General features: G+C 41.4%; 1 protein-coding gene across 2 annotated transcripts; it reads left to right on the top strand.

Moving 5' to 3' along the window:
- The first annotated feature begins 2 nt into the window (after positions 1 to 2).
- ALDH7A1 (aldehyde dehydrogenase 7 family member A1) lies at positions 3 to 26309 on the top strand. 2 transcript variants are annotated; one of them, XM_050945831.1, is made up of 18 exons: positions 3 to 132; positions 1031 to 1084; positions 2681 to 2746; positions 5315 to 5395; positions 8182 to 8305; positions 9401 to 9533; positions 10167 to 10211; positions 11295 to 11372; positions 12663 to 12760; positions 13760 to 13801; positions 16046 to 16140; positions 17689 to 17773; positions 18036 to 18142; positions 19396 to 19512; positions 20052 to 20149; positions 20326 to 20399; positions 24148 to 24223; positions 25814 to 26309. In XM_050945831.1, exons 1-18 carry the CDS (start codon positions 79 to 81, stop codon positions 25866 to 25868), a joined length of 1482 nt encoding a protein of 493 aa, XP_050801788.1. In that variant the 5' UTR covers positions 3 to 78; the 3' UTR covers positions 25869 to 26309. The 2 variants fall into 2 exon arrangements, with proteins under 2 accessions (XP_050801788.1, XP_050801787.1); XM_050945830.1 differs by lacking the exon at positions 3 to 132 and adding an exon at positions 139 to 361.
- Positions 26310 to 27999: the final 1690 nt, after the last annotated feature.

The raw sequence follows: 27999 nt of genomic DNA, 5'->3' as shown, positions 1-27999 counted from the left end.
GGAACAGCTCGTCTTGACGATCCCGTTGAATAACCTCCGCGAACCAAGAATGTGGGCAGACCCTTGAATTCACCAATCATGTCTCCCAGAGTTTGGGGGCGGGTCAGGGCTACGTATTGCCGACTGCTTCCAGTAGGTTTGGCTGCTTGTATTACAGCTTCTGTTCGGTATGCAGCGGCTAAGCTTTGCTCTCTGCAGACACGTTTTACTGAGGAAGAGAATTTTAGCATCTTGTAAGAGGCCTGCTGCATTCATGTCTACTTTGCTGATCAATCAGCCACAGTATGCGTGGCTGAAAGACCTGGGACTGAAAGAAGAAAATGAAGGCGTGTATAATGGGATCTGGGGAGGAAGAGGAGAGGTAGGTTTGTAGCTCAAGGAACCCTGAACCAGTGGCACTGATTAAGAGTGGCTGACTTTCTGGATTAGGACAACCGAGCTGCTGCCAAAAGCTGGAGGCGCCTGAAATCAGTGTGCTGCCGAAAAAAGGAAGAAACTTGTTAACTATGTTGCGGTCGGATAGCTATAAAGTTATTGTTTCTGTGCAAAAATTTCTCAGTGGGAGAGCAAAGTAGAAATGTTTGTTTGCTCCATCCCCCGTTATAGGCTCTCTGAAGTTAATAATCACTACGGTTGAATAGCGAAGTTAATAATCACTAGGGTTGAATAACGACAAGTTGATATGTGGCAATCTCCTTAGGCTCCAGCTTTCCATATGTATTATTTGGCTTGCCTCCTTTGTAAGGCGATGTTATCTTGTTGCATCTAGTCTGGTCTCTCTCCCACCTGGAACATCTCCTTGGTTGGTGTATTTTTTCTAACACGCTTTGTGTTTAGTGTGTGTGTGTATGTGTATGTGTGTGTGTGTATATGTATGTATGTGTTTGCATTATTACTTATTCATTTTTGCATTAAAAAAATCACTGTGCCTTAATACCATAGGTATCATACCCTCTCCATCCAATACACACCAACATTTCCCCCTAGTTGTGCATATTCCTAACCTGACTGTAAAATATTTTCTCTTTAGATTGTGACAACATATTGCCCAGCTAATGCTGAGCCAATAGCAAGTGTGCGACAGGTAAGTTTGTCTTTTATCTTTCTGATGCCTACTTAGAGCAAGGGCTCAAAAAAGGCACATGGTAGCTAAAGGCTAATTTGGAAAATAAAGTCCAACACCCTGGTGAGAAGGCCAGCCCTCCACCCCAGCTGCTAGCAAGGAGAAGGAGATGAAATTCTGATCAAGTTGCTATCTCTAGGTTCTCTACCTGTATTAGTCTGGCAATCAGGTGGCTGGTAAATGTGAAGCTCTTGGGTGGCTGCAATGGTCTCTCCCTCTCCTCCGCCCCCCAACCTCCTGTCTGTCTTTTGGAGGGAATCTAACAATTTTGCTATTTAGTCTCTCTCTAAAGGTGCTGCAGGAAAGGAGGAGATTCTGCTACTCTCCCTTCCCATAATCTTTTTTTTAGGGAGTTACAAGCTTCCCTTCCATCGCCCTTTTTGTGACTAGCTCTAGTGCCTGTTGCTTCTGTTCATAACTTTCTCATCCAAGTATCTGAAACTGACATTTCTCTTCATGGTTTCACTGCATAGCAACGACATAGAACAAGAGTATTCATAAGTTCACTGGTCAACCTATGCATAATATAGTTTAGACAACTTCCGTGCTGTGGCACTTATCTAAACTTCTACCCCCTATATTACAAAAACAACATTCCAAAAATGTATGTCTATATTGGGGGGGAAAGAAAAACAGGGTATTCTTAACATAGGTTAGCCCTGGTTAAAATATCAGTGAAGACAGCAGCTCAGCTAACTCAGGTTCACAGCTCGAGTTCAACCCAAGTTTCCCTTAGACTTTAACTCTTGTTAACCAAGTTAAAAAGCAGAGTTGCTTTGTTTCTGCTACTGTTTTAAACTGGGTTAGCTAACATGGGTTACCTAACCCTACTTAAGATGACCCTCCCCGGTCTTTTTTTTCTTTCAATGTTGACATACCATTAAGCTCAAATGCTGCCCTTCTGGTCCCATAGGTGAGGTGAGCACAAACCAGTACATCCAGATGGAAGATATATAGCATGGGGGAGAGAGGGCTTGTTAGCCGATTCTCTTTATTCTCCCACCCTCCAAGGATTTCAGGCTTCATAGATCCAGTGATGATGGTCTGGGTACAAAGGAGTGAAGCTGGGAGGGTAGATATTCTGCAATACTTTTAATACAAAACAAAAACACTAGTAATAATAAATAGTGGGATTTACAATAATAAAGCAAAATATCACTAAATGGACTATGTGTATTCCCATGATTTTTTCCCAAGGGGAATACAGCTGAAGGAAAACTATTTAAACTGTAAACTTTGGCTAGGATAGTAGATGTGTTCCCCAGACATCTTTGTTTATGATGATGATAATTTTCCAATTTATTTTCATTTCTAGCAACTGTCTTGTCAGCATACTTAGAAACCAGCATGTCACACTATGAACACAATAGCTTAGCATATAACTTTCCTAAAGAATGATTCCTCCCAATTCGGCACCATCCACGGAAAATCCATTTTGCTTGAGTCATGCTCACTGCCTCTTCTGTATTTCAGCTTCAAGCAACCAGTAGCAAAGTGACTTTTGTGTGTTGTGTTTCTCCCCCACCCCACCCCACCCTTAAATCCTTGTTCATTTAGGCCAGCTTGGAGGACTATGAAGAAACAATAAAGAAAGCTAAAGAGGCATGGAAAATATGGGCAGATGTAAGTTGACAAATGGATTATTCATATTTTTGTAAGTGTCTCTACAACAGATAAGGACCCCTGAAACCACTAAATTACCCTTTTATGTTAGAGACTTAATCAAGACCACATGTCCTGTACCAAGGACGGGCAAATTTTTTGGCCTGAGGGCTGCATCAGGCTTCGGAAATTGTATGGAGGTCCAGTTAGGAGAGGGGGTCGTGGCCTGGCCTCTACCCCCTATATGTTCCCCCCCTGCCCCCGGACTCCTGCCCCATCCATCCCTGCCTGCTCCCTGTCCCCTGATGGTCCTTCACTGCCCCATCCAACCCCTCCTTTCATTCCTGATGCCCACCCCCCCCCCCCCGGACCCCTGCCCCATCCAACCAGCCCTTCTCCCTGTCCCCTGACTTCCCTGGGAACCCCTGTCCCTGGCTGCCCCCTGCTGGCCCATCCAAGCCCCCCCTCTCATTTCTGACTGCCGCCAGGGGTCCCAAAGCCCCTTTCAAACCCCTTGTTCCCCGCCCTCTGTCCGCCCTGATCCCTATCCACACCCCTGCCCCCTGACCACTGCCCCAAACTCCCCTGCCTTTTATCCAACCCCACTCCCTGCCCCCTTACCGTGCTGCCTGAAGCACCAGTGGCTGGCGGCGCTACAGCCGCACCACCCGGCTGGAGCCAGCCACGCTGTTGCCACTAAGCAGCACAGAGCACTGGGTCAGGCCGGGCTCTGCAGTTGCGCTGCCCCAGGAACTCGCAGCCCTGCCGCCCAGAGCATTGCGCCAGTGGCGGAACGAGCTGAGGCTATGGAGGAGGGGGAATAGCTAGGAGGGGCCAGGGGTAGCTTCTTGGGCCAGGAGCTTAGAGGCCGGGCAGGCCGGTCCCATGGGCCAGATGTGGGCTTCAGGCTGTAGTTTGCCCACCTCTGTCATATACGATATCTTAAACCTAAATTGCGCGGCAAGGACCTCATAATCATCTAGCACCTTTTCCAAGCCCTCACTGCCCTCCAGGTCCAATGTGTTCATTTGATATAAAATGCAAACCATTTAAATGTGTCTCCAAACCTTCGGTGTGCCACAGACACTTGTATTGTAATGCATTTTTGTACTATAGAAGCTGTTGTAGAGAGTGGAAGGAAGCTAGAAGTATTTAAAACTAAGGGTACATCCAGACTACCCGCCGGATCGGTGGGTAGTGATCGATCTATCGCATTTCACGTAGATGTGATAGATCCGTTCCCAAACGCACTCCCATCGACTCCGGAACTCCACCAGGGCGAGTGGTGGAAGCGGAATCAATGGGGGAGCTGCGGCTGTCGATCCCGCTCTGTGAGGATAGGAGGTAAGTCGAAATAAGATATATTGACTTCAGCTACGCTATTGCTGTAGCTGAAGTTGCGTATCTTACATCTTACACCTTTTGCCGCCCAGTGTAGACCAGGCCTAAGTAAGAAAAAGGTGTGTGTGTCTGTCAGAGAGCTGTTTCTTGTTTAGTTGGTTTGTCCTCTCCCGCCACTCTGAAGCTGCCCATGGAGGAGGTTTTATATCTAGCAGGGCAGTTGATCACTGTGGTAACGGGGAAGGCACTAATCTTCTTTCCCTTTGGATAACTTTTTAATTTTGGGAAAGATGGATATTGCAATTTATTATTTTTCTCAACCCCCGAAACCTTTTAGTGAAAATAGGTGCTCTTATCTCAATAATAATACATCCAACAATGATGAATAAATATATCAGGCCAAATTCTTGGCTAGTGTACATCAGCATATTTATGCTGCTTGAGAATTTGGCTCATCAGCTTTCTTTCTGCTGAAATTATCAGCAGTGAAATATAGTTAACAAGGTTAACATTTAAAATTTTCATAGTAGACTTAAGAATCGATAAGCAGCTGAGTATGAATTGTTTCCATTAATATCAACAGTACTATAGTTTCAGCCTGTCTGCAGACTCTGGTAGATATTACTGGAGTGATTACATAAAGCTCATTTCTTGAAGGTTGTTTTTGCAACCAAAAGGGTTAGATGGCTTTTTTTTTGGACAGTTTAGCTTAAGACATCTCTTAAAATAGGGAATTGTGTTGCTAACTGCTCTGCCGTGTAAGTACATTATACACTGGGCTCTAGCAAGATATTCACAATTCACTATGTGAAATCAGGGCTGGCTGGACTACAAAGGAGGGCAGTAAAAATGCATAGTGAGCGTGGTATGTGAGGAATTTACTTTCTGACAGGTCCCTAAAGCTCATATTTGTTTGAAAATGGTCCACATGTATACTGGACTAGGATAAGGGGAACAGTAATTTGAAGTCTGCATTCAGCCAATGATGATGTCTTAGCATAAGAACCCGCAAACCCTTATTCCCATGAGCAGTTCTGTTTGAGGCCCTGATTCAGCAAGAATTCAGCCTAACATTAAACATGAGTATCCCACTGTCGTTGGTGGGAGGAGAGAGGACAAAGGTACAGTAACTGGCTGGTCTTCTCTTAATGTAAATAGTGGCCTGGCTGCATGTGCCTGTAGCAGAAGGTGCAGTTTAGTCTCTGAATCAGTTTCTTTTTAAAAAAATATATAATTTTTTTTGTCTAGGTTCCTGCCCCTAAACGTGGAGAAATAGTGAGGCAGATTGGCGATGCCTTGAGAAAGAAAATCAAAGATCTGGGAAGCTTGGTAAGTGTCCGGAGAAACGTGTGTACACTTGAAAAAGTCAAAATTATGTTTGACTCTGGTTTTAATGTAGCTCTGTGTAATTAAGTGAGAAATTGTTAGTCTTAATAACTTCTAAATACTTCTTGGTTTCCACTAATGATCTGTGGTAACAAATAAGATTTAGTTAACTTTTTTATTTTAAAAGAGGAAGTCTGCATTTTTGGTGCCCTTTTTTTTTAAAAATAATGCCACTTCACCTTAGAGTTTTAAAGTGATGACATCACAATTCTCAGGCTCAGAATTTAGGGTGACCAGACAGCAAGTGTAAAAAATCGGGACAGGGAGTGGGGGGTAATAAGTGCCTATATACAAAAAAGCCCCCAAAATCAGGACTGTCCCTATAAAATTTGGACATCTGGTCATCCTATCAGATTTTGATCAATATTTTTCTTTTTCGTCCACTGCCCCTTCTTCCTTCCTTCCTTCCTTCCTTGTACCAGTTCACAAAGCTGTATTTGTTGTAACTTGTGTCTTGTGTGGGAAGCACTGCTTCAGTTTTTTAAGACATTTTGTTTACAGGAAGTGGACCACAAATATTTATGAATTAATAAACCTAGGATGAGCTTTTCAAAAGTGTTCAGAATTAGTCTAACTTTGCTGGCTCCCATTGGAGCCAGTCATCAAATTCTCAGTGACTTAAATGGAGTCGGGAGCTAGCACTTGAAAAAAATCATACCTCTAATTCACAAATGGTCTTAAAACTACACTAGGCTCCTGGTCACGCTGTCCTCTCCAGTTTCTCCCCTTCCCCTAAGAGCATTGTCTTCAACACACCTGTCAAAACAGCAAAAAATGTAAGGGATTCTGAAACTGTCCTCTTTCCAAACAAAGACCTTTACCATGCTCAACTGTCACCGTGCTGCTTTCCCACCTTTCTGTGAGACAGGGCATTGATACTAGAATGATCCTGAAAGAAGACTTCTTCTCATACAGAGCTTTTCAACATGGGTTCTTTCTGGTGATCTGAAAAATTGTGAGAACTAAGATATGGAGAACAAGGGATTTAGGAGGTGAGATGGTTTGTGAAAGGATCTCAGTAAGTGCTGGTGCGGGATATAAAAAGTCGGAGGATTGCTGCTGTTGGACCATTAGGCAGTTTCCATTAGGGAATTAGTGTGCTAGGTACCTCTGTGTTTACACAGAGTACTGTTTTCCTGCCTAGTGTGGACAGATAGAGGTCTGAAAAATGTGCTAGAGACAGCATGGGATGCAGCTCTAAATTGCTAAAGCATGAAGTTATTACATGGTTCTCAATCTGATAAGGGGAAAAAAATTACTAGAACCCTGCTTGAAATCTGTGGTTGCTGTTATAAATGTGAGGATCATAATGGTATCTTTGGATCTATGACTCTTTGAAACTACTAGGGAGGGGCGTCCCTACCATATTAGAAACTCCCACTCCTTGCCTCGGGTGAACTTTTAGAATTTAATAATTGGAGATATACCTGTCTCCTAGAACTGGAAGTGACCTTGAAAGGTCATCGAGTCCAGCTGCCTGCCTTTGCTAGCAGGACCAAGTACTGAGTTTTGCACCAGATCCCTAAGTGGCCCCCTCAGGGATTGAACTCACAATCCTGGGTTTAGCAGGCTAATACTCAAACCACTGAGCTATCCTTCCCCCCCAAAGACGGAGGACCCTCCATCAACCTTTTGGGAGGCAGAAATTCACCTAGAAAACACTCCAGCACCTTTACAGATATAGATGAATGTTGATGGATTAAAAAAAAAAGCTCAAGTGCCCCTCCAACATCCATCCCTTAGTCACAGAAGAGGGCGCCTCCTTCCCCTGGTGTGGCTGATCTTGACAGCAGTGTGGTGCAGACTCATAGTGGCCATAAAGACAAGCTGCCCTCTGAACCCAGAACTCAGACTCCTGGCTCGTTGTATCTCTGCAGCAGTAGCAGGTGCCCTGTTCTGCACCCTGCCCTGTCCCATTTGATACAGTTCCACATGGGAAATTATTTGTTACTTTGGAGAAGATGGGGGTTAATATGAGAATTGAAAGGTGAATAGCACTGAATAGTCTTTTTACATGCCCATCGCGTTGGCAGCTCATAGTCATCCTGCCATCAATCAATACATCTGTGTCTCCTCTGTTGCTTCCAACTGGTAAATCCCTAGCTTATAGCAAAAATATATAAACTGGCCATCAACAAGGTTAAGCTTGAAATCAGACGAACATTTCGAACATCAGAGGAGTGAATTTCTGGAACAGCCTTCCAAGGGGAGCAGTGGGGGCAAAAAACATAACTGACTTCAAGATTGAGCTTGATAAATCTATGGCAAGTAGCTGATCTGTGACTGCTACCACCCAGTATCTCCAACAGCTGGTGATGAGACTCTAGATGGAAAGGCTCTGGGTTATTACAGAGAATTCTTTCGCAGATGTCTGGCTGGAGAATCTTGCCCACATGCCCAGGGTCTAACCGATCGCCACATTCGGGGTCGGGAAGAAATTTTCCTCCAGGTCAGATTGGAGAGACCCTGGGGATTTTTTTTTTTTGCCTTCCTCTCTGGCATGGGTCACTTGCAGATTAAAACTAGGGTAAATGGGGTGGATTCTCCATAACTTTAAGTCTTTAAATCATGGCTTGAAGACTTCAGCCAGAGGTTATGGGTCTGTTACAGGAGTGAAGTTCTGTGGCCTGCAATATGTAGGAAGTCAGACTAAATGATCATGATGGTCCCTTCTGGCCTTAAAGTATGTGAGTCTAAAAAATGATCCTGTGTGTTCTTAATGTGGTCAGGTCTCACTGGAGATGGGAAAGATTTTTATCGAGGGTGTTGGCGAAGTTCAGGAATATATTGACATCTGTGACTATGCTGTTGGCTTGTCCCGAATGATCGGTGGACTTGTCTTGCCTTCAGAAAGTAAGCATGTGTACTAAAATTTGTATTTATAAAGTTCCGGATATAATGGAGTTCGTTCTACATTACTGCTCTGTGGATTATATATTTATGCAAGTTACCAGTACACTGTATCTGCTGTTGTGACTTGTTTGATCTATGTGATGGCCTGTTTTGGTGCTACAGAGTGCATCCATTCTTGTCTCAATTAGAAACTACATACATACAGTAACAAAGAACTGAGTTCCTCTCAATTAACAGAGTCGCTAAGGCAAAGTATAGAATGAGTACAGCAAAATCTAGCTAGTTTGCACTAAGACATGGGAAGCCTGTTGACAATTAAATTTTGCAGATTGATGAGTCAGCAAGAAACATGCTTGTACTTTTATCCTCATTATCCAACTAACATGATTATTCCTTACAACTAGTTTACCAGCATGCTGTAGAGTACAACTGTAACACAGCATATATTGTATGAGTAATTTAATTCCTACAAACAGACTTCACTAAAGCTAATAAAGTTCTGCCGAACAATGAGATGATGCTATTTGATGGAAATATCTGGCTTGTGGATTATTGAAATAAGTTTCAGCAGATCATCTAGCTGGAATGTAAACACTCTTTCAATGTATTAAGATACTGCCATGCACCAAGACAGCTCTAATACAATTTTGCTGAAACTGACCTCTCTTTCTTTTGTTCCCTAGCAGGCTATCTGCATTGACTTTTTTTTGTGTCTGTCCTAACAGTTATTAGAAGAATAATCTGTATTATGCAGCAGAGCTTATGCTATGTTTTTATTCTGATAACTATGCAACTATCGAATGAATTCTGGTGCATTTACCAGCAAGTAACTTATGTTGTGTTTAAAAAATGTCCTACAATTGCCAATACAAAGGTAATAAATTGAGTTCTGCTCACATCACTGCAAATAAGATAAACTATCCACCTACTTCTGATAAACAAAATAGATAGGTCCCAGAAGTCAACAAACTTTGTCTCTGTCTCAGATCCTGAAGATCTGTTGCAGTCCGTGCCTTTTCTCTTTTCATTTATTGAGCAAAACAGTCATGCATGCACACACAATCAAATTGCTCTAATTTGTGTCTTTGTTTTCAGGACCTGGCCATGCCCTTATAGAACAGTGGAATCCTGTGGGATTGGTAGGAATTATCACTGCGTTTAACTTCCCCGTAGCAGTGTATGGTTGGAATAATGCAATTGCAATGATCTGTGGGAATGCTTGCCTCTGGTAAGATACTCAAATACTTTAAACTAAAATGCTGATAGTGGTAGTCTTTGCTCATCACAGCAGAGTTATGTTGTAAGGCCACTCTCAGGCATGTAAGGAATACTGTATTTGAAATGTCAGGTATTTGCTATTCATCTCACATTTACAAACTCTTCACTTCTGATATCTCTGGGTTGGCTTCAAGTCTTGCTTAAAATCTCTATTCTACCTTATATTACTGTTAGCTCTTTGAAGCAGGGGATGTCTTGGAATTCATGTCTATACTGCATCTAGCACAATGACTGTAACAGATAGCCCAATTAGGTATTGAGCCCTCTAGGCTCTACTGTCATACAAATAATAGAGAATAATTTAAGAATTGGGTACATAGAGCTAGGCATTCGAATAAGTCGTTTTATTTTCAAAGGTTCTGGGTACCTGTAGCTCCGCTTCACTTCACTAGAAGTTCTGGATCTGTAACACCTCTAAATATTGAGCCACTTCCACCTAAGTGTCTAGCATTAGACACTCAAATCTGAAAATGTCTGGCTAAGCTTACTGTGCCTTAACTCTAACTCTGATTCCTTGCATATTACAAGAGTTGCATACGGTATTTTTGGGAATGAAAATGATTTTGCATTTTTTTTCTTAAAGGAAAGGTGCTCCTACAACGTCCCTCATTAGCGTAGCTGTTACAAAGTAAGTTTTGGAACATATGCGCATATAATTGCTTTTGCACTTTGTCTCTAAGATCTTGTGGCTGGGATGAGAGTGGCTTCGTCTCCTTCCCCTGCCATACAGATAGTAACGTATATTGAATAAATTTGTTCCCCTGGTTGCCCCTTTTTTGAGTCCTCTGCTGGGCAGTAGCAGATGTTTGGGGTCTTGCAGTTCAGCTTCTCAGTGGAGGGGAAATCGATGGAGAGTCTGCGTGATGTTCTAAGTGTAATATGTTTTGTTTGTGCACGTACCAGTTTTGAGTGAGTGTGAGAAACAGCAGTTGACGCTTCTGTCTTCCAGGAACCTCAGCCCAACACCAATGCCTAGATTTCAGGATGCAACTTCAGGCTCTGATTAGTGTTAGTTCTTGAGGCAAACTCTTCTGCTGCTTGCACAGTTCTCGCGCTCTGTCCTGAAGTTACCTCAAAACAGAACCTGGCCAAATCCAAAACTAACCAGCCAGCATGTCTTCCCAAGAATCAAAACTTGCTCACATACAAAGAAAAAAAACCTTGGACAACTGTAATAGTGCTACTCGATGACACCTGTGATGGCACTATCAATACATTGAGGAGAGGGCGTGTATGCACTTTAACCTGTTTTAAGTAATGAAAGTACTATAGTATTTATAGTACTATTCATTGCTGAGAGTATTCCCCTGGCGCAGCCCCCCCCCCCCCCCCCCGCTACTTCTGAGAATAATTCCATTGAATTTCCAAAGGAAATACTATGAATTATGCTATAATTGGGATTTTATATGCACATTTCTCTTCTCTTTGCCAGTTACATCCTGGAAGATGCACGATATTTTAAATATGTGGATTTTGTTATAAGCCTTACTATTACACTGGACAAAGATCTTTTCAGAGAGGAGAATATATTTATATATAAACAGTGCAGCTGGTACAGATGATAGACTCTTACTTATTTATTTATTTTATTTTATTTTATTTTTTTGTGACAAGGTGAAAATAGTAACTGCTGATTTTTTTCTCACGTGCATCTGACTGAGATTTCTCAAATCCCAGTCTCTCAGGAAATTTCTCTCTTTTTTTTTTCTAGGATAGTAGCCAAAGTTTTGGAGGATAACAAAGTGCCTGGTGCAGTCTGCTCCCTGATATGTGGTGGAGCGGATATCGGGTAGGCAAAACTTCTTGGATTTTGTGGAGAAGGGAATGGCGGAAGGGTGGCTTATGGGAATAGTCTAGTTTGAAAATAGCTTTGCTCTCTCTGAGCCTTGTACTACCACTTAGAAACCAATTGAATCTACCTTGTTTTATTTGCCTCTAACTTGGACATGCCTGTCTATCCATAGACTCTCTTTTTAGCACGGGAAACATCCTATCTTGATTGTCTGGAAGGCATCCAGCACATTGCTGGCACTACTGTAAATATGTAACTGATAATTCCATGGACCATTGCTGGAACAACCATGTTACTACAAACGTAACAAAATGTGAATCTAGCTTCCAGTTTGATGAGGGATTTGTCCCCATTTTTTACTCTTATTCTTTACCTCTCTCCCTACTTTGTAGCCACATCTAACAAACTGTCTGAACAGCCATAAAGAATACAGCCTGGGTATAGTCCCTGCTATATCCCTTCCCCCAACTACCTTTATGGGCATGCTAGTTGGGGATATTCACTCCCATAGAGGTGCATGTGAGCCCACAAAGTGCCTAAAGCCTTTGCAGCCATACACCCCAAGCTGCAGTTGGTAGCATGGGTCTGGTAGCACTGGTCTGGTTGCCATGCCAATGGTGCTGTACAAACAGCAAACAAGTGCTTAAAACTTTGTTCCTGTAGGCAGGGTTAGACTTCAGAGTTAGTGCAGATGGTGCTAGAATCTGACATGGAAATATGGCACTTATTCTGGCACTTATGCTTCTTTGAGTTGCATTCCAGTTAGGCACTGACTTGATTCTTTTAAATTTGTTTTGTATTCCTGGCTTTCAAAGGCGTAAATATAACCTTTTGTTATAATTAAAGCTAAGATTTTGTCATGCATGTTTTTAGTAAAAATCACAAACAGGTCACAAGCTTCTATGAATTTTTCTTTATTGCCCATGACCTATCTTGTGCATGACAAAATGGGGAGCTGCGGGGTCCCCACTCCACCCCTGGGGGCTCTTCTGGAAGCTGTGGGGTCCCTCCACTGCCCATGACTTGAGTCCACAGGGCCTGGGAGCTGCGGGGTCCTCCCACTGCTCACGATGGCTGGGAGCTCTGGGCCCCGCAGTTCCCAGCTACCATGGGTGCTGGGGAGACCCTGCAGCTCCCAGGCGCTGCGGGCTCAAGTCACGGAATCCATGACTTCCAGAGACCTCTGTGACAAAATCATAGCCCTGCTTATAATTAAGAAACACATTTCTCATGTCAACTTGCTCCAATTGTACATAGTTTTGAGGATAGTCGTGTTCTCTTATGTAGCACAGCAATGGCAAGAGATGAGAGAGTGGACCTGCTGTCTTTCACTGGCAGCACTAAGGTGGGCAAACAGGTGGCACTTATGGTTCAAGAGAGATTTGGTAAGTATGTAGATTTTTGCTTTTTCCCCTTTAAGTGTTTCGATTGTTTAGGAAGTGGGGCTGAGGGAACTCTGACAATAGAACTTGTCTCAGTTGCCTTTTTAAAAAAACAAAAACTTTTGTGTTACAAGTGCAGCAGCGAAGCGGCATTTCTACTAATTCTAGCCTAATCCAGGACTTTTTTTAGAGTCTCCTGAAATCTGGCCTCTGCTGTACTCAGTGGGCCTGCAAATTGTTTTTGATGACCTCTCTGAATCTACCCGATTCTTGTCTAGTGTGTGGTAATGCCACTGTGGTCAGCAGTGATTTCTGGAAGGGGTCAACAAAATGATCCTTGGGTAACTGCCTCTCCTGGCCCAAGTGTAGCTGTCCCATCTTTTTTTTTTTTTTTTAAAGAAACGGGGAGAGTGTGTTATCATCAGAACATCAGTCTGCTGCAGAAATGTTGCCGAATGCTGGATCCATGCCCGGTTGTCAACATCTAGATATTTTTCAGTGGACAATTCTGCATATAAACCACAAGCCTTGGGCCACTACCCCTTGATCCCTTTGAGGATTTTGGGTTGCATTTTTCACTCTCTTCAGTCACTCCCTGATTTGAACTATAGAATTCACAGTAGCTTTCACTATTAAGGGCTTATCAAATAATGGAAGGCCATACCTTCCTCCACATTTAGAGATTTAGGACACTTGCCAGGAAAATAAGCACAAGTGCTAATTTTCCTTGCTGATCCCCTTTGATTTCATTATCATCTCTCTCATTGTCTGTCTTTCACACGCTGCACTACTTCAGTGTTTTTTGTTTTGTTCATTTGTTTTAATTTAAAGCAAAAACTCTCACTGTAGGCTGGACTTTGTTACCCTTAGTCCTTGAGTAGCACCATTGGTTTCAGTGGGAGCATTTGTGGAGTAAGGTATTAGTCACTGTACAGGGACAGTCTATGATTGTTACTCAAAGCTAGCTTCTTAACTCACGTTATTATTTACTTATTTTAACAGGACGGAGTCTGTTAGAGCTTGGTGGAAACAACGCCATTGTTGGTAATACACAATATAATAATCTCTTCTCATACAAGTTACTTCTAATGTTAATATTGTGTTCATAGTAGACTAATCTTTTTATCAGAGATTGTCGTCTTCTGTGTATGGAAAGTACCTAGCATACAGTGAACGTTATCACAGCTGAAGGCCCAGATTTAATAAGTTCCTTAGGCAACCGCCTGACTTGAAACATGTGAAATACCCTGCTGAATCAGGACTAGATAATATGTGAATAATGATCCCTCCCCCTCCACACACACCTCCCTTCTCATGAGCAGTCCTCTACCTTCCAGCTCTCAAGGCTCTACATCCTAGTCACCATCTTCCAGTCAAGGACTAGATGGAAATCCCTTTTGAATGTCAGTGCCGCTCCTTAACTGGCCAGAGGGATAGCTGTGGAACAAAACACCCTTAAAAAGCTGAACAGGCAGCCACTGATCTTGGCATTGAGGGCTGGGCATTATAAATTGCTCCCAGGTGTTTCACATGGTTGTGCTGAACATAAACACTGGATCATAAGACTTCTATTTTATAGGGTTTCTCAAGCTAAAAATTGTAAAGCTACTACTGCTGTTCTCTATTAACTGAGAACTGTAATATCTGATTTTATTTTTCCCAGTTGCTGCTTTTCCCAACTTTGGTTTATTTATTTTTGGATTGCACTGTGCTTGGGTGATAAGTCTAGAATGGTCATTTTCCCATCCTGGTTGTTGTGTACTAGCGCACTGCTGTTCTGGGGTTGCAGTATTGTGAGAGACAAACTAATTTAGGAAAATACAAGTGAAAGTCAAGAAACATTTGTCTATTTATTGGGCCTTGGGGGTGTGGTTTTTATTTATTTTTCTAGTATGTTCAAATGATGGGATATAAACTATATCACTTGATGACCATGTTTCAGGATGGCTTTAATTGCGGGGTAGCTGTGTTTTTAGTATTCTAGAATATATTTATACTTAAGTGCCAGCCAATAGGCATATAATTCTGGGAAAACATTCTTAAGAAAAATACCTACTTCCCTCTTTGTTGTCCAGTAGTATAGTTCAGATTTAAGTATCTAAAAGCCTGATCTAGTGCCCATTGGAGTTGGTGTGAGTCATTTCCATTGACTTCTAGGGAGTTGGATCAAGGTCTTGGGGAGCAGCTGGGGGCAGCTTGGTAGATATACATGGGCTACCTCTGCTTGAGCTAATGTGCTACAAGATCAGTGTGGCCATGGCAGCATGGGCTGCAGCTCAGGGTAGGTACTCGAGTTTGTACCCAGTAGGTCAAGCAAGATTGTAGCTGAGCAGCTAACCCGAGCTGCAGCTTGTGCCACTGCAGCCACACTGTTGTTAACATACTAGCTCACGCTTGCACATGTAAGACTACCTGAGCTGGCAGTTGTACCTTGCTGCTATGTAGATATAACCTTAATGAGGGCAGGAGAAGTGCACGCTGGTTAACTCTTGATGTCCTGGTACACTTTTCCCCCTTTATTGCACACTTTTAGCCTTCTTAGGTTGTTGAATTTCCAACCTTGCTAATGGATATCCGATCCCTCTGAAACTTGTGTTAAGTTTTATTTCTATGTCGTGTGGCAGGAAGTAGCATAGATTATCTTCCTGTTGTTTTAAACATACTGCCTTTTGTTGTCATGGTCTTGTTTAGGTGACAGGGTAAAAGATGCCTGATCATTTTTGCCTTTTATTTAATAATCTTGTAAACCTAGTTCCTGCTGGCTAGTCTGTCTGAAATCTTTTTGAACAGTCAAACCCCAGTATGACACTAGTTTGAGCTATCTTAATTTTTAAACTTCTTTTTCTGCTTCATGATTTTTTTATTTTCTTTTGCTTCCCTGAGTCCACTGAATTAGTCACTTGTGCCCTTTGGCACTGATCCTCCATGCTATCTGACTGCCCTTTGATCGTGTTTTGCCAGGCCATCTGGGTTCCACTCAAGCAGAATAGAGAGGGGAGGGATGCAGAAAGCTGGTTGCAGTTTCTTGATTCACAATCAAGTTGTGTTGCTTGAGGAACTTTGTTCAAATTGGCCTGGAGAACCAAACCTTTGTGCTTAAAACTAGTTTCCTGTATGTATCTGGAACTAAAGTGCCCTTAACCTACACTATTCATTCACCTCTTTCCTAGTGCTACCTGAAAGGCCTAATATAGTTTACTATGTTGACTAATTTGAGTCCACTGAATTTAGAGGGGCTTGGAACCAGAAGCCAATAACTTACACCTTGATGTTCAATTCCTCTTTAAGTGTTTGAAGATGCAGATCTTAACCTAGTCATCCCTTCTGCTCTATTTGCTGCTGTGGGGACAGCAGGCCAGAGATGCACAACTGCCAGAAGGCTGGTGAGTAAATATGTATTGTACAGTTGAGATAGTTAAATCAGCCAGTATGAAGGAGAACAGGAGTATTCTTAAAACATACTTCTAATGCATCTAAAGCCAGTGGGACAGGAAAAATGATATTAACCTGCGGATCATCCTTTAAGTTCCAGAACTATTTCCTTACATTTGTTTTTTAAAAATACCCAATCACGCTAAAACTGTAAAATATAAACTTTAACATTTCTCATCCTTTATACTCACTGAATTTCATTTTGCTTTCATTGCCAAGGCAGACATCTTCCTTTATTTGAAATATATTGTAGTTTCTGCTAGCAAGTAGTGCAGCAAGTAGTACAGTGTTTGGATTATAGCATATAGGGATTTTTCTTTAGTTTTTAAACAAGTAATTTCCATCGTATTACAATTGTTTTGACTATCTCCATTACTATTTTGTTGTAAAAGATTGTTTTAACAAAATTTAAATATTAGTCTAATTTAACTGATGTCCCTTTTTAGATGAATAGTTCCTGCTCAAATTATGGTTTTGTTCAGTAGAACTTCAACTAAAAACTAATGTGTTCAGCGCTCAAATATTTTGACTAATTATTACACTTCAGACTTCAAAGCCAAATTAAAAATAAAAACTAGTCTGTTTTGCACCAGCATTACAGATCTCAGTTGTTTAGCGACTATAAAAAGTGCAATTTTGGTATGAGGAACTTCTTCTCAAACTCAGTAGAAGCTTTAGAAAGACATTTATAATCCATTGTAAACGAATGTTGTTGTAAATTAACCATAAGCAAACAAAGCAAGAATAATATATCAGCGTGTTTTTTCACCATTTATTTTGACTTGTATTTAGTTTTAAATTGATAGCTTATGTACTGGATCTTTGTGTAAGCGCTTGAATCTTAGCATGAGACTTTACAACAGTAACTTGATATCAAAGTTCACTTGAAATGGAGAGCAGCACTTTTTTTAAAAAAACTGACTGAAATGTGAAGATTAGCAAGGTTCTACTGTAAATTTTCAATACTTTTGTAGTGAGAGGGGCTGCAATTTTCAGTCCAGTGAGCAGGGTAGGATGGGCTGAGAGAAAATATTTCAGAGTTGCTAACTAGATTTTAAATCTATTTATCTTCTCTTAGTATTACTGGGGACTGATTCAACAGGCATTTTGTTGCTAATTCTCTCAATGTTATCATGCGTCTTATGATATTTGGAGGGTTTTTTCCCTAAAAATCCCCAGGTTATAGTATCGTGTGGGTATTCTCAACTTTTCATTTGGAAAAATATGCTTTTTAGACCTTGTTGAGAAAAGCTTTGAAAATGTGACCTGGGTGTCCCCTGAAGACTCTTTCTTTTTTTTTTTTTTTTTTTTTTAAAGAGAGAGAGAATAGTTTTTAAGCCAGTCTCATGACTTTTGAGGCCTTTTTTTGAAAGCTTGAGGTTGATTATACAGCTCCTGTTCTTCATGGATGCCCAAAGCTCAACACATGAAGTTTTGCAAATTTCAACAGCTGTGATATATTACTAACTGTTTCACAAAACTCTTATGACTCTATTTAGTTCTTGCATGAAAGCATCCATGATGAGGTGGTGGAGAAACTTGCTAAGGCCTATGCACAGATTCGCATTGGCGACCCATTGGACTGTAAGTAGGGCTTTATTTTATTTGCTCCTACTTATGGAGGGAAAAGACTATTACAAAATGATTGAGTTAGCTTCAGTTAGAATAGGAGCTGTGAAATAGGGAGGAGGAATCTAATTAATCCTAATTGTTTTGTTTATCTTGGACATATTAAATGGCTGTTTTCCCAGCTATCATGGTGATAGGTATGTTAGAAATGTATACAGTTGTCCTAAAATAATGTCTTTGATTTCTATGCCATATGTAATATGTTTTTACTTTTCAGCCACCACTCTGTATGGGCCTCTCCACACTAAAGAAGCAGTGACGATGTTCCTTGATGCAGTGGACCAAGCTAAACAGCAGGGTGGCTCTGTGGTGTATGGCGGGAAGGTAACTGTTTTTACTATCTGGGCTGTTAGAATAGAGCATCAGAAAAATAATCACAGGTTGGTGGGTCACGGAGAGCCCAGATCATATTCTGACTGGTTGTATGAAGCTGTCAGGAGCTTCAAATATGTAAGTCTATCAAGTCCGACACATGGTGGGTGGGGATGGCTCCACCTGAAGTCTGAGGCAACATGTTTTAGAGAATTGATGTTAGTCTGAGAAAATGAAATCCTGAGTTCAGTGTCAGCTGTGGTCACTAACTCAGTGGTCTGGCCCTGGACAAGTCTCCTGCACTTTCCCCAATCTGTGGAAGGAGAGTCCTGCTTTCCTTATTCCTGTGTTGTTTAATTGCAGTTCACATTTTCACACACAGAAAAGCAGCTCCCCTCTCCTCCAAGCCTCTCATTCTCAATGAAACACTGGAGTTAGGGCTCTGAAGGACAGCCTGAGTCATGTAGGTGTCACCGTAGAGCAGGATAATAAGCTCTTATCCAGGACTTCAATTTGGATTATTGCAATCTCCTCCCTGACACCCATATCTTTCCCAGGTTTCTGGCTGGTGGGTCTTGCCCAAATGCTCAGAGTCTAACTGATCACCATATTTGGGGTAGAGAAGGAATTTTTTCCTAGTTCAAATTGGCAGAAACCCTGGAGTTGGAGGGAATTTGCCTTTCTCTGCAGTGTGGGGCACACGTCACTTGCTGATTTTAACTAGGGTAGATGGTGGATTCTCCATAACTTGAAGTCTTTAAATTGTGATTTGAGGACTTCAGTAAATCAGCCAGAGGTTAGGGTCCCATTACAGAAGTAGGTGTGTGAGGTCCTGTGCAGGAGAGCTGACTAGATGATCGTGATCGTCCTTTCTGGCCTTAAAGTCTTTGAGTCTTTGTCTCTATCTTCAGTGCATTCAGAACATAGCCATTCAAGTGACCTTCCCTGCTTGCCATTCACAACACAGATGGGAAGAGGGAAGTTTACTGTCTGTAGGTCACTTTGCAATTTGATTTTGTGTGTATAATTGTATATGTAATGCTGCATTTTGCTCTTCTATGCTGGATGTGCTACAAAGTAGAACTTGGTACAGTGTGTTCAGTTTAACTACTCATGAAAGGTTTTCTGTTTCTCATTGCAAGATATATTTACTGCATCCAGACTACTGAATGGGATGCACTACGTGTACCTAGTTCCTAAGCCAAACACTGATTTTTTTTTCTGAAGTAATAACTTGGGTATCACTTTTTGTGTGTGTTTTGAAGGTTCTAAATCGCCCTGGTAACTATGTTGAACCAGCAATTGTGACTGGCCTTCCCCATAATGCATCCATCGTGCACACTGAGACATTTGCCCCCATTCTTTATGTGCTGAAATTCAAGGTAAAAAAAACAAGGAGGAGGAGTGAAATGAGCTTTGATCCAGTGTTATTCAAAAGTGCATATGCCCTGTATGTTAAATTGAAGCATGCAAGGGGGAGAGGGAGAATGAAAGAAGTATTCCCAAGTGTGTGTCATGTTCATGAAACTGTTCTAATTAGGTGTATTATTGGCCAGTTATTATGGTTCTTAACTGTAGGGGTATCTGGCATAACTGCATAGCTCAGGACTTGTTTATGTTTATATAACTTTTTTTAAAAAGCACCCAGGCTTAAAGATGATAGTCTACACAGGACTGTAGATGATTATTGCATATATTGGGGGTGGGTTGGGGGGGAGCTCTTTGTCATTGCCTTTCTGTACAATCAGTGTGTGCAGGCATGCTAATATGTGACTAGGTGTACAGATATTTGCCATGTTATTAACATGATGCAACATGGCACTAGTTTAAGTTAGCATTCTGTTTTTCATGGTACCTTTTTGTGGTGGTCACTGCTTATCTTCAGTAGTCCTGGCATAACTACTTATGTAATTCCTTCCAGACAGAAGAAGAGGGCTTTGCTTGGAATAATGAAGTAAAACAAGGTCTCTCTAGCAGCATCTTCACCAAGGATTTGGGCAGGATTTTCCGCTGGCTTGGGTATAACTCTTATATTTTTCCTCTTTCTAAAACACAGGATTGTCTAATTTGCAAACACTTAGTCAAATATTATTTCTTCAACATTAAAGCCTCTTTTAGAGAAGACACCTGGCTCTTTTCCTTACCATGTGACTACAGAAGTTCACATTGTTTGTCTACCTTGTCTTTGCTCTTAGGCCCAAGGGATCAGACTGTGGTGTTGTAAATGTCAACATTCCAACCAGTGGGGCTGAAATTGGAGGTGCTTTTGGTATGTTAATTACATTTCCTACCTTGATGTTTTGGAACAAATTGATAAATTTAACAGCAATACATCACCAGGCCCAGATGGTATTCACCCACGGGTTCTGAAGGAACTGAAATATGAAATTGCAGAACTACTAACTCTGATATGTAAACTATCACCTAAATCAGCCTCCGTACCAGATGACTGGAGGACAGCTAATACGACACTGATTTTTTTAAAAAGGCTCCAGAGGCAATTCTGGCAATTACAGGCCAGTAAGCCTGACTTCAGTATCAGGGAAAATTGGTTGAAACTATAGTAAATAAAAGAATTATCAGACACATAGATGAACACGATTTGTTGGGGATGAGTCAATATGGCTTTTGTAAAGAGAAATCATGCCTCACCAATCTGTAAGAATTCTCTGAGGGAGTCAACAAGCGTGTGGAAAAGGGTGATCCAGTTGGTATAGTGTACTTGGACTTTCAGAACGCCTTTGATAAGGTCCCTCACCAAAGGCTCTTAAGCAAAGTAAGCAGTCATGGGATAAGAAGGAACATCCGCTCATGGATCAGTAACTGGTTAAAATATAGGAAAAATAGTAGAAATAAATGGTCAGTTCTCACAGGAAAGAGAAGTAAATAGGATCCTCCAAGGACCAGTGCTGTTCAACATATTCATAAATGATTTGAAAGAGGGGTGAACAATGAGGTTGCAAAGTTCACAGTCAATACAAAATTACTCAAAATGGCAGTCAGCTTTGGACTTTACTAATAGTTACAAAGGGATCTGTCAAAGCTGGGTGACTGGGCAACAAAATGGCAGATAAAATTCACTGCTGATAAATGCAAAGTAAAGCACACTGGAAAATACACTATCTCAACTATACATACAAAATGATGGGATTTAAATTTGCTGTTATCACACAAAGATCTTAATGTCATTGTGGATAGTTCTCTGAAAACATCCACTCAATGTACAGCAGCTCTTAAAAAAGTTAACAATGTTAGGAACTATTAGGAAAGGGATCGATAATGAAAGAGAAAATATAATGCCAATCCATGGTATTCTGACACCCTGAATACTGTGTGCTGTTCTGGTCGCTCCATCTCAAAAAAGATATTAGAATTGGAAAAGATACAATGAAGGGCAACAAAAATGATCAGAGTCATGGAACAGCTTCCATATGAGGAGAGATTAAAAAGACTGGGACTGCTCAACTTAGAAGAGAGAGGTTTGGGAGGGGAGGAATGTGATAGAGATCTATAAAATCATGAATAGTGTGGGGAAAGTGAATAAGGAAGTGTTATTTGCTCCTTCTCATAACACAAGAACCAGAGGTCACCCAATGAAATTAATAGGCAGCAGATTTAGAGCAAACATAAGAAGCGCTTCTTCATCCAACACACAGTCAACCTGTGGAACTCATTGCCAGGGGACATTGTGAAGGCCAAAAGTATAACTGAGTTCAAAAAGAATTAGATAAGTTCGTGGAGGATAGGTCCATTAGAGGCTATTACCCTAAATGATCAGGGACACAACTTCATGCTGTGTGTGTCCCTAAACCTCCAACTGCCAGAAGCTGGAACTGGACTATAAAGCATGAATCATTCGATAATTGCCCTGTTCTGTTCATTCCATCTGAAGCATCTGGCACCAGCCACTGTCAGAAGACAAGATTTTGGGCTAGATAGACCTTTGGTCTTGTCCGAGACTGATGCAGGTTCGAGTAAATTTTTGATCAAGTGAGGAAAAATCAAAACGTGACTGGTTGAAAGTTCAAAACTACGTGGCCGTTTGTTGATGGGATAAGGTACAACTTGGGCTGGAAAGGAGCACTTTTGCCTACTAGCAATACTATTAGAACAAGAATATTTACACAACTTGAAACAATCTATTTACAACCAACAACAGGAAACCAAATGATCTGTGATTAACTGCTCACCAGAAATTAGAGCAGATACACCAAACTGAATAAACTATATACATTAACCAAATATTGTAAAGTACAACAATTAACCACAATAGCAATCAATACAACAATTTAACTTTCATATACTATATACATAACTTAGTATCAAGTAAAAGAGGGGAAAAGGGAAGAAGCTAAGCACACAGTGTATTTACAGCAATTAGAATACAAATACCACACTTCAGGCGCAGCTGACCAGCATTACAGATGCCAAGGGCATGGCGAATTGGCGGGACACAACAAAACACGAGCCAGCAGGATACACAGGAAACCCTTCTAGCTGGAAGGAGGATCCAAGTCTTTCAGCTAACATGTGGATACTCCTGCGGATCCTGGTGTGAGACCTGGTTTTATTCGAAAGCTGTCTTACTCGTGTCAGCATCTGATTGGTCCCTAGCTCCTTCACCAACCAGGTTCCAAACTGGTGCCCTCTATGTCAATGGGAGCTGCACCCGGCACACTACTTTTTCACACAGCCCTATGCTTCTGCACACAGCACCAACTTGACCTTTTGACTGACAGAAGGTTCAAGAACAGGCACGCTACCCTTATGCACACGGCACGCTGGTATTTTTGCACAAGGCACTAGCCTAACCCCTAGGTGACCAGGCAGAAAGAGCGGGAGAATGCACACGGCACTATAATGTTGCACACCGCACTACGGTGTTGCACACGGTACCAGTGTGACCTTTTGACCGACAATTGGCCATACAGATGCCATGTTTGATCATAGGCTTTAGGGCTGCGACAGGTCTGAACCAATGTGGCTGTTCTTATGATGCTTTCAGATGATCATATCCTACAGCAATGGGGCCTATGGTATAAACCTGAGGTTCCATTATTTTTTTATTTTTATTTTTTTTAAAAACATGGTTTTTGTTTTTTCCCTTATGAATACTATTTCCTTCTTGCATAGATTCTGGTAAAGACTAGTCACAACATTGCCACTTTAAGAATAGCTTATCTCAGGTCTTCTGACCACTTGATTTTTAAGGCCAAAATCTGCCCAATTTCCTCACTGTAAATCTACAGAAATCAATGTTATTGCTCTGCATTTATGCTAGTGTAGCAGAGACTAGAATTTGGCCAGTGGCAAATTTTCTGTTCCATTTAGAAAAATATTTATTAAATAAAAGGATAGCATATGGAACACTTATTGCTGTGAAAGAAAGGTAACCCAAAATACCTTGATGATAGGTATATTAGAAAAGATCTCATAGCTTAGGGTAACAACCTCTCACTGGGCCGAAAGTACAGACTATAAAAACAAAATTCCAATTGCTGCATGCATAAGGAAAATGGCTTTTAGAGAACTGCTATGCATTTTGTTATTGAAACTTGATTCCAAATCGTGCCAGCTACTGAACTTCTTCCTAAGGGGATCTGTAAAACATATATTCACCTTTGGCACTTCTCTCTCCTAAACCTCCCCATCCTGTAACAAAACAAAATAAAACTGCCATAGCATTGCTCTCACACTACATAGTTATTTTCTCCAGTGAAAACCAGCCATTTGCATAATACAGTTGTCAACAGGAAGGCAGTGAGACAAAGTGGGTGAAGGTCAGCATTTTCAGCCTGAATATGTGGAGATGGGTCTCTGTTTTTCTTGTGAAGTGGGGGAAGGAGAAGCGCTTTTTTACCTCTCCGAGTTTTAATTGAATTTATTAAAAAAAAACCCCCTCTAATCTTCCCCACAGTACAAATATAACTTTGGTTGAAGTGTGGGAGCATAAAATAACCACAAAGGAGCTTCTAGCCCTCAGCAGTGTAAATAATTTTTTTTTTTTTTTTTATAAGGTGGTGAAAAGCACACTGGTGGTGGAAGAGAATCTGGCAGTGATTCGTGGAAACTGTACATGAGAAGGTCCACTTGGTAAGAGCTAGGCTTACATAATTTATATACAAATCAATGTAAAAATGCACAGGTAAACTTGCTAAAGTTGATCTCTTGCAGTGGAAGATTTACAGGCTAACTTCCCACGGCAGCAGGAATAGTCCCTTAGCAGTCGTGTGAACACTACTGGAACTTCCTAGCTAGTAGCAGTCTCAGAGATTGTTCAGTGGTCTGTTGGCTAGACTGCCCAAAGAGTTACAGAGACCAACAGATTTTTGTAACAAATAGTTCATTATTACAGAGCAAGAGATAACCAATTACAGGTATAATCTGCCCTTTTTTTAAGAACAAGAAGGAGATATATTCATCCAAGAAGGAAGTAGGGTATTAAAAACATGCAATACAAGGCCAAACATCTAGATACCTATCCTTTTTGGAAAAGAGGGGAAAGTCCTGACATCTATAAAAATAATTATATTTTTAAATATATTCGTTTCAATTTTCCTGATCTTGAACTTGATTGAGTAAAATATAATTGCTCTGATTTGTAAGGAAATCTGTGAGGTTGCCTCTACAGAGGGTAAGGCCACTACTGACAGTGGCAAGTATTTAGGTAAATACTTAATTTCTATGAATGTCCATTTTTACTGGGTGACTATTGATACACAGCAGCAGATACCTGTGCTGAACCATATGTATGCCAATAGACTCATAGACTTTAGGGTCAGAAGGGACCAATATGATCATCTAGTCTGACCTCCTGAACAAAGCAGGCCACAGAATCCTACCCATCCACTTCTATAACAAACCCCTAACCTATGTCTGAGTTATTGAAGTCTTCAAATTGTGGCTTGAAGACCTCAAGCTGCAGAGAATCCACCAGCAAGTGACCCATGCCCCACACTGCAGAGGAAGGCGAAAAACCTCCAGGGTCTCTGCCAATCTGCCCCGGAGGACAATTCCCTCCTGACCCCAAATATGGCGATCAGCTAAACCCTGAGCATGTGGGCAAGACTCACCAGCCAGCACTCAGGAAAGAATTCTCTGCAGTAACTCAGATCCCATCCCATCCAACATCCCATCACAGACTACTGGGCATACTTATCTGCTGATAATCAAAGATCAATTGCCAAAATTAAGCTATCCCATCATACCATCCCTTCCATAAACTTCTGTGTGCAGAGGGCCATATAGTTAGGGTGACCAGATGTCCCATTTTCAAAGGGACAGTCCCATTTTTAGGAACTTTCTTATATAGGCGCCTACTACCCCGCACCCCTGTCCTGTTTTTCACAGTTGCTACCTGGTTACCCTACACGTAGTATAGACTAGGAAGTAGAAGTAATTTGAAAGACATCAGTCTGCCTCAACACTCTTGGTTGGAGACAAATGGAGGATTATATCTTCCCTTCAGTCTGGTGAAGAGGAGGTAGTTAGGAAGGGGATGCAATCCTCCTGTGCTGCCCAATTTTTACACTATAGAGATTGGTAAAAATGACTTTGCCATTCTTTTTAATTTTAAAACAAACTGGCGAATGCGTTAAGGAAGGCTTGTATACATGAAACAGTTATTGTAATTGATTTCGGTGATCAAGTCTGTTTCCTAAATTCTTCTTGTTTCTCTTTCAGTACAATCAACTACACCAAGGATTTGCCTTTGGCTCAAGGAATCAAGTTTCAATAACAACCTTGTGAGAGGGGGTATCCTGAAAACTCCTGACATTTCAGAGCCAGGCACTTTCTAATCTTTGTCTGAGATAATTCTCTGAAACTATACTGCACCAAAATAAACACAGCAGCTACAGTACTTCTATGTCAGAAAGCCAATTGTTATATTTTGCATCAAATGCTTATTTCAGTTCTGAAAAGTAAATTTTGGGGGAGGGGTTTTGCATTGCATTAAAGTGGCCTGCAGAATTTTACAATGCCTTTTCTATGTGCTGCAATGTCAGCAGAATTTCTGTGCCCTTGTCCAACACTGACCTTGCTGTGGGTGCGGTGGTTAGATCCACGCTTCAGAAATGCATGTTCAGTGTTTAACCAGTAACTTGTCCCATATCAGGGACTCTAGTACAGTGGCTGCTGATCACCTCTTAAATGTATAAATAAAAGCACATTTCAGAGAGTCATGATGCTTCTGCCTTTTTTTTTTCCATGACTGACTTTGGGCTAGGACACTTCGACTTACTGGCCCCATTTTCTCCGTGCTGATAGTTCAGTATCAGAAGTGCCCTTGGGCTGGATGGACCATTTGATATTCCTTGGCTATCAGTCAGCAAGGAGGACCCCATCCCTTGTACTGGGACATAGAAGATAAGATCGTGGGAAATGGTTCCTGCTCCTGTACTCTGGGCTGCTCCAGTTGGCAACTGGGGATTGAGTCATGGGGCCAGATTGTCCTTTGTGTTATGTTCATTTTGTGCCACTCAACCAGCATAAAGAAGCCATAGACCTGTTGCTGGGGAATATCCTTAGGGAAGGAGGAGTCCCCAGGGGAGAGGGGTTTGTTGGGGAAAAACAGGGTGGCCAAAGTGCTATTGCATTCCAGATACGCTCAACAGCCATAATGGCCCCTGGTAAATTACAGCAACCCTGAGTGGGTCAGATGGGAGCTAAACCTAGAATCAAAGAGGTGCAAAGGTGGCTGTAAGTGGTCCCCTTTTCCCAATCCTGTGCTGAGCAGATTGTGGGCCAAACAGGCACTGGGTTGGCGGTAATCTGGTCAGTGTTATAATATACACAGCTGTGCTGAAGGCTAGTTTTCTCCCCAAACCTCCATGCAGAGGATTCCATAATTGCAGAACATGCTGATGTGTTCAGTTTGGGCTTTAGTCCAGGGCCACAACATAGATCTATAAATCATGCGCTATCACATGAGTGGCTACAAATGTCTCAATCCTGCTTCTTGCAGCACTAGCTGAGTCTCTTCATAGCATGTAATAATTTTTTACGTAAAACAAAGGATAGATTATTAACTTAAAATACTTGATAATTCCATAGCATGGGAAGTCTTTTGGATAGCACTTTCTAAACAGCTGGAAGCTGACCTGAATCGGCTACAAGAGAAGCCAAGGGGAATTTTAGCAGACCTAGGCCAATGCTGAACATTTTTGAATGTCCAGACTTTGATTGTAAACTGACTCGTATTTAAAATAGGATATAGTCTTTGTAGAGACATAGAAGTGCATTGCTTGAGACATTCAAAACTAGAACACCCAGTCCCTCAGCAGCAGATGGATCACTAGTCCTTACATGATTAAACTGTTTCCCCTTCTTGATGCTCCTTAGATTTTGCCGAGACTTCAGGGCAATTCTTAGTTTCAAGCACCTCTGCAGCTACCCTTGTTTACTGCTGACTATTGCCACCATTTATCTACTTTATAGATAATAAGTAACAAGCACCTGCACATTATTGGGACTATGATTCCATCTAGACATTTGCTGATCTTACAAATCATGAGATCAAAGCTCATGTTGTTAGTGTAGTTGCTAGAATTTGACCTGGAATTACAGTTCAATCCTTCAGTGTGTGACTGGTTGTATTTTAACACACTTTCATCAGATCCTTAGACTACTCCTGCTACCCTTGGGTGATTCTAGCAGCTCTGTAAAAATGGGTAACTAGACATCTCTGATTTGGTCACCAGAGTGGTTTTCATTGAAGCTGGTCTGGGGAGGGTGTAAATGATGGTGGGATAGTTTTTGGCATGGATACTTGTGCCATAGATTAGATGCCTATAGCAGCAGTATATATGGTGAATTAATAAAAGTCAGATAAGTTCAGACTAAACTGCATTAACTGTTATTTGATTGTT

This window comes from Gopherus flavomarginatus, chromosome 3 (assembly GCF_025201925.1).
Source record: "Gopherus flavomarginatus isolate rGopFla2 chromosome 3, rGopFla2.mat.asm, whole genome shotgun sequence".
Lineage (NCBI taxonomy): Eukaryota > Metazoa > Chordata > Testudines > Testudinidae > Gopherus > Gopherus flavomarginatus.
Note: the sequence above shows the minus strand (reverse complement) of the source record. Positions and strands in the feature narration are given on the sequence as shown.

Coding starts and splice junctions, on each gene's coding strand:
- ALDH7A1 (XM_050945830.1), top strand. CDS start 170: ATGCAGCGGCTAAGCTTTGCTCTCTGCAGACACGTTTTACTGAGGAAG. Junction 16,141..17,688: donor GCACAACTGCCAGAAGGCTG/GTGAGTAAATAT, acceptor GACTCTATTTAG/TTCTTGCATGAAAGCATCCA. Junction 19,513..20,051: donor TTTATGTGCTGAAATTCAAG/GTAAAAAAAACA, acceptor AATTCCTTCCAG/ACAGAAGAAGAGGGCTTTGC.